This window comes from Pseudophryne corroboree, chromosome 6 (assembly GCF_028390025.1).
Source record: "Pseudophryne corroboree isolate aPseCor3 chromosome 6, aPseCor3.hap2, whole genome shotgun sequence".
Lineage (NCBI taxonomy): Eukaryota > Metazoa > Chordata > Amphibia > Anura > Myobatrachidae > Pseudophryne > Pseudophryne corroboree.
In genome coordinates this window covers 183,768,068-183,780,151 of record NC_086449.1, presented here as the reverse complement: position 1 = coordinate 183,780,151, position 12,084 = coordinate 183,768,068, and the positions used below count along the sequence as shown (strand labels likewise).

General features: G+C 44.0%; 1 protein-coding gene across 1 annotated transcript in view; it reads left to right on the top strand.

Annotated features, from left to right (window-relative positions):
- RAB11FIP1 (RAB11 family interacting protein 1) overlaps positions 1-12,084 on the top strand; it is an 82,938-nt gene that overhangs the window by 54,790 nt on the left and 16,064 nt on the right. Inside the window, exons 4-5 of the mRNA XM_063925459.1 lie at positions 4,908-6,335; positions 10,054-10,159. Of these exons, the coding sequence (XP_063781529.1) occupies positions 4,908-6,335; positions 10,054-10,159 (1,534 nt within the window). The remainder of the gene's footprint in view (positions 1-4,907; positions 6,336-10,053; positions 10,160-12,084) is intronic.

Here is a 12,084-nt window from a genome sequence, read left to right as displayed (position 1 = left end):
TACACACTCAGGCATTATACTTAGGCCAGCTATTGCGTCAGCTTGGATGTGCAGTGCTGCCGCTGCGTGGTCAGATAAACTGTCAGAAAATATTGACACATTAGACAGAGACACGATCCTGTTAACCATAGACCATATAAAAGACTCCGTCTTATATATGAGAGATGCACAGAGGGAAATCTGCCGACTGGCATCTAAAGTTAGTGCATTGTCCATTTCTGCTAGGAGAGGCTTATGGACTCGCCAGTGGACAGGAGATGCAGATTCTAAAAGGCACATGGAAGTGTTGCCATATAAGGGTGAGGAATTATTTGGGGATGGTCTCTCGGACCTAGTTTCCACAGCAACGTCTGGGAAGTCAGCATTTTTACCCCATGTCCCCTCACAGCCTAAGAAGGCGCCGTTTTATCAAGTTCAGTCCTTTCGGACCCAGAAAAACAGGCGGGTCTTTTCTATCCAGAGGTAGGGGAAAAAGGCTGCAACAAACAGCAGGTTCCCAGGAGCAAAAGTCCTCCCCCCGCTTCTTCTGCCAAGTCCGCCGCATGACGGTGGGGCTCCACAGGCGGAGCCTGGTACGGTGGGGGGCCGCCTCAAGAATTTCAGCGATCAGTGGGCTCGCTCACAGGTGGATCCCTGGATCCTTCAAATAGTATCTCAGGGGTACAAACTGGAATTCGAGGCGTCTCCACCCCACCGGTTCCTAAAATCTGCCTTGCCGATTGCTCCCTCAGACAGGGAGGCGGTGCTAGCGGCAATTCACAAGCTGTATTCCCAGCAGGTGATAATCAAGGTACCCCTACTTCAACAAGGCCGGGGTTACTATTCCACACTATTTGTGGTACCGAAACCGGACGGTTCGGCGAGACCCATTTTAAATTTGAAATCCTTGAACACATACATAAAAAAATTCAAGTTCAAGATGGAATCGCTCAGGGCGGTTATTGCAAGCCTGGACGAGGGGGATTACATGGTATCCCTGGACATCAAGGATGCTTACCTGCATGTCCCCATTTACCATCCTCACCAGGAGTACCTCAGATTTGTGGTACAGGATTGCCATTACCAATTCCAGACGCTGCCGTTTGGACTGTCCACGGCACCGAGGGTATTTACCAAGGTTATGGCGGAAATGATGATACTCCTTCAAAAAAGGGAGTTTTAATTATCCCGTACTAGGACGATCTCCTAATAAAAGCGAAGTCCAAGGAACAGTTGTTGGTGGGAGTAGCACTATCTCAGGAGGTGCTGCACCAGCACGGCTGGATTCTGAATATCCCGAAGTCACAGCTGGTTCCGACGACACGACTACTGTTCCTGGGTATGATTCTGGATACAGTCCAGAAAAAAGTGTTTCTCCCGGAGGAGAAAGCCAGGGAGTTGTCATCTCTAGTCAGAGACCTCCTGAAACTAAAACAAGTATCAGTGCATCGCTGCATGCGGGTCCTGGGAAAGATGGTGGCTTCTTACGAAGCAATTCCCTTCGGCAGGTTCCATGCCAGAATCTTTCAGTGGGACCTGTTGGACCAGTGGTCCGGATCGCATCTTCAGATGCATCGCTTGATAACCCTGTCTCCAAGAACCAGGGTGTCTCTACTGTGGTGGCTGCAGAGTGCCCATCTTCTAGAGGGCCGCAGGTTCGGCATACAGGACTGGGTCCTGGTGACCACGGATGCCAGCCTTCGAGGCTGGGGGGCAGTCACACAGGGAAGAAACTTCCAAGGACTATGGTCAAGTCAGGAGACTTCCCTTCACATAAATATTCTGGAACTAAGGGCCATCTACAATGCCCTAAGTCAAGCAAAATCCCTGCTCCTACACCAGCCGGTGCTGATCCAGTCAGACAACATCACGGCAGTCGCCCATGTAAATCGACAGGGCGGCACAAGAAGCAGGATGGCGATGGCAGAAGCCACAAGAATTCTCCGATGGGCGGAGAATCATGTACTAGCACTGTCAGCAGTGTTCATTCCGGGAGTGGACAACTGGGAAGCAGACTTCCTCAGCAGACACGACCTCCACCCGGGAGAGTGGGGACTTCATCCAGAAGTCTTCCAGATGCTGGTAAACCGTTGGGAAAAACCACAGGTGGACATGATGGCGTCCCGCCTCAACAAAAAGTTAAAAAGATATTGCGCCAGGTCAAGGGACCCTCAGGCGGTAGCTGTGGACGCTCTAGTGACACCGTGGGTGTACCAGTCGGTTTATATGTTCCCTCCTCTGCCTCTCATACCAAAGGTATTGAGAATAATAAGAAAGAGAGGAGTAAACACCATTCTCGTGGTTCCGGATTGGCCAAGACGAGCGTGGTACCCGGAACTTCAAGAGATGCTCTCAGAGGACCCGTGGCCTCTACCGCTCAGACAGGACCTGCTACAGCAGGGGCCCTGTCTGTTCCAAGACTTACCGCGGCTGCGTTTGACGGCATGGCGGTTGAACACCGGATCCTAAAGGAAAAGGGTATTCCGGAAGAAGTCATTCCTACGCTTATTAAGGCCAGGAAAGATGTTACGGCAAAGCATTATCACCGCATATGGCGGAAATATGTTGCATGGTGCGAGGCCAAAAAGGCCCCAACAGAGGAATTTCAACTAGGTCGATTTCTGCATTTCCTGCAAGCAGGAGTAAATATGGGCCTAAAACTAGGCTCCATTAAAGTACAGATCTCGGCTCTGTCGATTTTCTTTCAAAAAGAACTAGCTTCAGTACCTGAAGTTCAGACGTTTGTGAAAGGAGTGCTGCATATTCAGCCCCCATTTGTGCCTCCTGTGGCACCTTGGGATCTCAACGTGATGTTGAGTTTCTTAAAATCACATTGGTTTGAACCACTAAAAACCGTGGATCTGAAATATCTCGCGTGGAAAGTGGTCATGTTATTGGCCTTGGCTTCAGCCAGGCGAGTGTCAGAATTGGCGGCTTTATCATGTAAAAGCCCTTATCTGATTTTCCATATGGATAGGGCAGAATTGAGGACTCGTCCCCAATTTCTCCCTAAGGTGGTGTCAGCGTTTCACCTGAACCAGCCTATTGTGGTGCCTGCGGCTACTAAGGATTTGGAGGACTCCAAGTTGCTAGACGTTGTCAGGGCCCTGAAAATATGTTTCCAGGACGGCTGGAGTCAGAAAATCTGACTCGCTGTTTATCCTGTATGCACCCAACAAGCTGGGTGCTCCTGCTTCTAAGCAGTCTATTGCTCGCTGGATTTGTAGTACAATTCAGCTTGCACATTCTGTGGCAGGCCTGCCACAGCCAAAATCTGTGAATGCCCATTCCACAAGGAAGGTGGGCTCATCTTGGGCGGCTGCCCGAGGGGTCTCGGCTTTACAACTTTGCCGAGCAGCTACTTGGTCAGGGGCAAACACGTTTGCAAAATTCTACAAATTTGATACCCTGGCTGAGGAGGACCTGGAGTGTTCTCATTCGGTGCTGCAGAGTCATCCGCACTCTCCCGCCAGTTTGGGAGCTTTGGTATAATCCCCATGGTCCTTACGGAGTTCCCAGCATCCACTAGGACGTCAGAGAAAATAAGAATTTACTCACCGGTAATTCTATTTCTCGTAGTCCGTAGTGGATGCTGGGCGCCCATCCCAAGTGCGGATTGTCTGCAATACTTGTAAATAGTTATTGTTCACTAAAGGGTTATTGTTGAGCCATCTGTTGAGAGGCTCAGTTGTTTTCATACTGTAAAACTGGATATAGTATCACGAGTTGTACGGTGTGATTGGTGTGGCTGGTAAGAGTCTTACCCGGGATTCTAAATCCTTCCTTATTATGTCAGCTCGTCCGGGCACAGTGTCCTAACTGAGGCTTGGAGGAGGGTCATAGTGGGAGGAGCCAGTGCACACCAGGTAGTCATAAATCTTTCTAGAGTGCCCAGCCTCCTTCGGAGCCCGCTATTCCCCATGGTCCTTACGGAGTTCCCAGCATCCACTACGGACTACGAGAAATAGAATTACCGGTGAGTAAATTCTTATTTTTTCTGTTCTCCTAATTGTGTTCCTGTATAGTAAATATAACTGAAGAATATATCAGTTAAGAGTCTATCTTGCTATACTGCAGAATGTAAAATTTCTGTTTGTGTATGTGCTACTGTGATGATATATCCTGCACCTGATTATTGCCCACAAATAATTGGAAACCCTAGATTTAAAAAGCACCATTTTCCCAATAAACCAACGCTATGGTGGCCATTACTTTCATGCTGGGTTCCTATATGGCTATATATGGGTATATTCGGTTAGTTGTAGGGCTTACCACGGGAGGATAGCCTGGAGTTTTAACGGCCAGAGGTATTCAATATTAAGCCCATTTGCTCTCACTGCAAACCCAGGTAATGTGCATTAACCCATAGATTCTGGGTTAATTAGTACCCAGAGCTGTGGGTTAATACGCTCATGACGGCCATGGTAAGGGCAAAAAGCCCTACTTACCGTGGCTGTCTGTTCACACCTCAGGAGAATGCAAGCAGAAACCCACAGTAAGTACAGCCTGCAGGCTGCAAATTAATTGCTCCAGGCGCTACAACAAGCCCGCAGTAAGCCCTGTGGCTAATTGAATATGCCCTGTAGTGTTTGCTCACATATTAGTTTAAAGGTGTTATGGTTGGTGGTTTGCAATTATTAAATATCTAGAGAATCATTGTCTGCTAGAAAGAGAGAACCTGTAGAATATTGGCTCATAGGACTTGTGGGCAGGAACCCAATAAGAAAGCAGAGTGGAGTATGGTGAACAGGTGTCAGTTGTTTAAGGTAGTGCACAAATAGGCCGGCAATAAATACTTTTCTCTGAGCTTTACATCACTTTTCCAAAATGACTATTTTTACTCATATTTTTTATGTTTTGTAGAAATGTGCTATTGTTTCTGCGAGTCAACTGACCTGCAGGCTTTTTTTATTCTGTCCTTTTTACAGACTGGACGTGTCTTCAGAGGCTGAAACCAAAGCCAGGCTTCCTTCTTCACCTCTGTCTGACTCTTCTTCTCTTGCTGCTTCTCTATCTGGTGGGCAGGATGCTGCTACTCCTAAGACTGATTTGCACGAGTCCAGTAACACCTCTCCTAGCATGTATTCCTCCAATTCACTTGCTAAGGACTCCTCCCTTCCAGAAAGCCCCACACTAAGTGAGGGAGCTACAGAATCAACTACTGATGACGATAAGCCATCTCTGCCTTTGTTTTGGCGATCAGGTACAGCTTCAAACAAGCCCCCTGAACCGAAAGAGGTCAATGTTGTTGCCCCCTTTACTGAAAAAAACAAAGGAAAAAAGACATACGTGAAGTCTCTGCTTGACCAACTGAAAGGCAAGTCCACAAACAAAAATGATGAGAATGTAGTGGATGAAGATTTAGTGAGAGGGATATTGCCAGCGCTTCATGATACCTCACCCATCTCTGAGGAACCTCCATTTTTTCCAGAGAATAGCTTTAATGCAGGGAATGGTGGCAAGCTGTTCACCCCACACATTGACCACAAAGATCATATTGTATCAACTGAAATAAAGGAAGACCCCCATGCTCATATAAAAGACGTACCAAAGCCAACTCCGCGAGTGCAGTCTGTACCTAAAAAAGAAGAACCTGAAGATGTGAAGTCAGAACCACCCAAGCCAGCACCCAGAAGTGCAAGATCAAATAAAACCCTAGGTTCTGTGTCTGATGGCACATCTGTACAGCCTATTCAACCCAAGGAAAGATCCCCAACTGACTGTGTAATTGACAAAGTGTCTGGTGTTGGAGCATCACCTATTGATAGCCAAGTTCAGTCAGGACAAGTTGTGGCCAACATCAAAATGGCGAGTCCATTTATTGAAGAGTTCAGTTACAGATTAGATGAGCTTCCAGTCATTCCTGAAAATCCAGAAGGGACCTCTGATGATGAGCAACTGGATGTTAAAATTGACGAATCCCATAGAAGTGGTCCATATTCCTCTAAAAAAGCAGACAGTGACTCTGGAACATATAAAGAAGAGGTCAGCGTAGCTTTATCGGAGATGTCTTCTCTGCCTTCTGCAGACAAGGTCAAGGAAAACGCCTCAGACAAAGCTGACATTTTTGATAGTAAAGTTAAAAATGAGAGGAGTGATTCAGCCAAGCAACAACCACCAGAAATTCTGTCCTCTCCAAACACCTATCCTAGCTCTTCCCCACTCAGCTCTGGTTCTCTTCCAACTGATAAACCCTCCCCTCCTAGAGCAGAATCCCCGACTCTCCCAACCATTGATGGTTCTGATAAAGTGGAAAGCTCTGGCAAGAAGAAGCTGCTGCGGGCATGGGTTTCACCCTCTGAGACACATCCAATCCCTACAGTACAGAGTGGTGGAACTGTGTCTTCCAGACAGAGGTGAGAAAAACTAATGACACACACCTTCTATCTTCTACTTTTTGGTGCATCTGTCTTTATTTCTCCATACTGTAGAGTTCTGGCTGCACAGATTAAGCAATCATCTGCACTATACAACATTGACCCATATAAAAGCAGTAAATAACTGTGCCAATTACAATAAACAGCGGACTTTCTACTTTACTGCATGTGTGGAGGCTGCTAATTTATAAATGTCGCATTTTACCACACCTTGCTGGGTGTTGCCATCTAGTTTGGGGGAAATTAGTATTTATTAAATGTTAGCCCCGTTATCTCATAGCCATTTTCAGAGTGCATTATTGCTTTCTAAAAATGCATCTCTCCATTTACATCATTTGGATATATGAAATTCTTTTAAAATGATTTGTTATGCAGTTTTCCTTCCTGACCTCCCATCCAAAATATATTCACGCAGTCAACACTTGATAACTTGAATCCACTAAGTACGTTTTTTTTTTATTTCTGTGTTTCTGCAACACCATATCCTTGCTCTAGGGAGATAAAGTGCGGCTAATGCCTCACTGGCTCCTGGTACACAGATGTTCCATTCTCAAGAATATTCAGCTTACAGAGGGGGTACAATTACATTTGTAGCTTGTGGTATGTACATATACATACACACATATAGACACACACACACACACACACACACACACTGCAACATATACACACATATATATTCTATTTTCTCACACACACACATATTATGTTCTCACACACACATATATATATATATATACACACACTTCCCAAATGGGACTGGCACTCTCCTGTCAGGCGTCTCAAACCTCGGTGCCTTCTGTGGTGATGATGCAAGCTTCCGGAAAGAAACAGCGGCACTCGAGGATTTTGTAAATGGTAAAGAGTGTATTCAAAATCGTTTACATGAAGCCGACGTTTCGGGGCTCACATGCCCCTTTGTCAAGGGGTGCCGCTGTTTCTTTCCGGAAGCTTATATATATATATATATATATATATATATATATATATATATATATATATATATATATATATATATATATATATATATATATATATATATATATATATATATATATATATATATATATATATATATATATATATATATTCCAATGGATGAACCCGCACTCAAATGCTTGCTATGATATTTGAAAGGTGGGTGCCATCAGTGAAGAAATGTAGAAAGGGGACAAGCAGACTGCGGCACTCCAAATGTATAAAGGTTGTATTTAAATTACAGGGTTATGCCAGCACTGCATTGGGCAACGTTTCGGTACACACGGGTACCGTTTTCAAGCCCCATGCTGACAACCTTCAATACAACAAGTAGCATATGATATATATATATATATATATATATATATATATATATATATATATATATACACACACACACACACACACACACACACACACACACACACACACACACACACACACACACACACACACACACGTGGGTGAATATTATATATAATATGTGTGTGTTTTTTATTTTTAATACGGCTAGACCACAACAGTGAATGCAAAATAAACTATATTCTAATCCTACTGTTCCTAAAGCACATCATATGATGGCGTAATACATAGCACATGTATAGATGTGGGCTGCCCACACACTTCTGTCTGTGCCAATTTTCACACTTTATCACATTTGTTAGATGTGTTATGTAAGGCATTTTTTATTTTCCCATGATATAAGCATATCACGGTATGCAGGCAGTGACTATATAAATCGTCCTTATATCAACAACACATGTTGAATTTTACCACGTCTACATGGCGACACCTGCGCCATGGTTAAAATGTCGACACATGACTTGTCTATATAATCATTATGTTGACAATACAAATCTTGGGGTTAAGTTTGAAAATTGGTGTCAACATTGAGCGTTGACTAATCATACCGACCCTTAGAAAAACCTGCATCAGCTAATCCCTTTCAGGATACTTAATCTGTAGTCAAACAGGTGACACATACAAGTACTATTAGGGTTATTTTCCCTATGCACAAACTGCTTCTTGCTTTTTAGATTTATATCAAGAACTGGTCTGAACAGGTGCAGTTACTGCTGGAATTAGCAGGGAAACTGAGACAAGGTCCTGTATATTCCGGCTTTTTAAAATGCCAAGTGTAGTTGCAAAGCTTGGCTTTTAATTTGTACCTCTGCTCAGTTTGTTGGTTCATGAAGCACAGTACTGGGGGAAAAAACAAAACAAAGTTGTGTTTACCTACCAAACACTGACCCTGGTGGAAGCCGTAGGGTCCAGCTTTTATTAACCCAGAAAGTCACCTCTTTTATATACTGGTACAGCGGTATTGTTGTAAGTCACTGCTGTCCTGTCCCGTCCCCCTGGAACATTCATTTTGTGTGCTCATTGTCATTTATACTGGAGATATATATATATATATATATATATATATATATATATATATATATATATATATATATATATATATATATATATATATATATATATATATATATCTCGAAGTGCAGGCAGCCATTTTGTGTTCTGGGCCAATAAGTATGTGAATGCAGCCAACGGATTAAGTATGCATTCCCTTGAGATATCAAAATAACTGCATTGCTTGTGAGACTATTGGTGTATACACATCTTCATGAAAAGCCCACAATATGGCTGCTTCCGCTTTATGTAAGTAATGGGAACAGAATGTACTAAACCATGGTTATGCATCCTCTCAAAGCTCTGTACTAACACCCTTATAGTACAACCTCATAATACAAATAACAAAAGTCCATATCATTAAATTTTACACTATATTAAGTGTCTTTAGTGTTGCCCTCATTGTCACGAGGCAGATATATTAAGCCTGTAGAAGTAATAAAGTGGAAGATAACGCACCAGCCAGTCGGCTCCTAACTGTCAAGTCACAGGCTGAGTTTGAAAAATTGACAGTTAGGATTTGACTGGCTGGTGCGTTATCACCTTCCACTTTATCACTTCTCCAGGCTTAATACATCTGCCATCTTTGAAGTGACTAAACTGCCTGCTGGTTGGTGACGGTCTCCATACGGTGCAGTAGAAGTCAGAAACGGCACAATTGCTGGCTGTAAAATGATCACTTTTATTAAATATTTCTCTACTTTTTATTCTAATCCTGACTGGTTGATCAATTACTGTATTTGCCGGATGCAGTGGTCTACATTTATGTGTACCTTTAATGAGATAAATACGATTTGCGTTCCCTTTTCCTTCATCACACAAGCACAGGATAATTGCTTTATCATACAGGTAGTACATTGGGTATGATGTGTTTTGATCCTAGAAGAAACTATACTTTTTCCTGCATAATCAATATTGATCCAGATGTAGAAGATTTCTTTGTAGACCCCAGAGATATAATCGTAATGGAGCCTGTATTTAAAGAATGCTCTGTAGAACAATCCTCACCAATGCAATGCCTGAGAGTGTACACAGTGTACAGGGCACAGGCTGCCTTTTATACACAAAATAAATAAATGCCTTTTCAGTATTATAGGGACAGAGCACAGCATGTAACTATGCACAGAGTCAGTGGGGTATGCGGCAAAGTCTTGTTCTTTGCTTGTGTGTTTTTGTAAATCGCAGCATGTTTGAACTTTCTATGTACTTTAATTTTTCCAGGGGTAATGTAATTTATGTCACATATTTTTTTCCATTGATTTGATGGCATGAGCACTGGTCATCAGCGTGTTTTGTGTCCCTACAGGACTAACCCAGTGAAGCCACTGAATACAACCCAGAATAAAACAATGTCCAACTTCCCACAGCCAATCAAAGGCAATGAGAATGTGCAGAACTCGATCAATACTAAGGTAAGGTCATGGCAGCACCTACATCACTGACCTGCATGACGTGTATCCTGAGAATCGCGCTGCTGGATCACTAAGCTTCCTAGCAGTAACTTCATATCCACAAACCACAAAGGTTATGTTTAGGCTGCGGAGGAAGTGGAAAGGTCCATACACACTTAACGATATAATGAGCGACGTCGCTCATTTTCCCCCTCGTTGAGCGACGTCGCTCATTATATCGTTAAGTGTGTATGCCGCCAGCGACGATCGATGCTCGGCCCCGCGGGTCGGCAACGATCGTCGCTGTCGGTAGGGCATGTATGAAGGATGTGGACTGTCGTCCACGACCTTCATGCAGGGCTGGCGGGGGCGTGACGTCACTGAGCGATATGAGCGGTCATATCGCTCAGTGCGTACAGGCGGCCGCCGACCGGCCGGCCCGGGAGGGGGAAACGTTAGACGATGTCGCTCACAGAGCGACATCGTCTAATGTGTATGGGCCTTTAGGGTTAGGCTGCGGGGATGGGAGTATTAGGTTTAGGCATCCCTGGGGAGGGTTAGGTTTAGGCAGCGGGTAGGGGGTGGTTAGGGGCCCATTGGGGGAAAGTAAGTATACTTGCCTTCCCCGCTGTCTGTATTTTGACCGCCGGCATCCCAACCACCAGCATTTCAAACCCAACCCGTATAAACGTTTCCGGTGATCAATGACACGTCATGAAAACTAGTTTTTAATGTCTTGAGATGTTACAAACCAACAAATGGAATGTTTTTAGTACTGTATTTCTAGGTTTAGTATAGCTACAAGGCTGTGTGTGCAGGTCTCACTGTCTATGTGGAGGAACCTTGCACAGTAGGTGTTAAGGTGGCCACAAAGGTAGAAATTTTTAAAGTCCATTTGGGGGACTGGGAAATGTATTCATTTTTATCAAGACTAGTGTATAATCTGGTATTAGTATTCTGTTTGGGTGTATGAGCCAGCCGCAGTAATTGGGTGTTGTTCAGTATGCGCTTGTTTGTTCTAAGCAGTGTATAACCAGAGCTGTCCAATTGACAATGCTAAATTCCTTGTCGTATAAACAACCCTTATGAAGCTAAGAACACTGTACGCTGTTTACTTAAGAAATACCGTAATGATACGCTATTTGCGTAACGATCGCTCAGCCGTAGGCGAGACGCTCAAGCGTCACGTTCGCTCACGGCCCAGTGATCACAGGACACGTTATTGGTTATGTCTAGGGGAAAGATTCGCTGTAACGTAGCATACGCTAGAGACCACGAGGAGGTCACCAGCGGTGCAGACGCTCACAACACTATACCTTTATGTTAAACCTTATACCGACGAAACACACAGAATACCTTAATGTGAATACAGGGTGTAAATGCAACCTTGTGTAACCTGACTATCTACAAAGCTATTTGAGCGTCACCGACGCTCAAGTGAACACTTAACACTATAGTAAATACACAGATACTGGTTTAGGTTTCCAAGGCCTATTAACTGTATTATATCTAGAATACTTGTAAAAGGGGATAACAGTACATATGATACACTACAATATAACAGAGACTTCCTAACCACAGAACTAAACAATAAATACAAAAAGACAATACTACACTGACCTAAATGCAATACGATACAATACTATAATACTATAAGGTATTTAAGAGAAAAAGAGGAGAGAGGGAGATAGAGAGAGAGAGAGAGATTGGCTCGCAGAAAGACAATGATTATGGAGAGAACTTACGCACAAAGGGTATGATCGCCAGCGCCTCGATATCCAGCTCCCGATTATCAGCAGATAACCGTTGATGAGAGAGTGAGAGCTGGATGTGGTCGCCTGCCTATTTATGCCCCACACACAATGCAATCTCCTGGTCCTACAATCCCATTGTCCATTGGCCGAAGGAATTCGGCCCTGTATCATAACAAAAGGTCATAGGGTGAT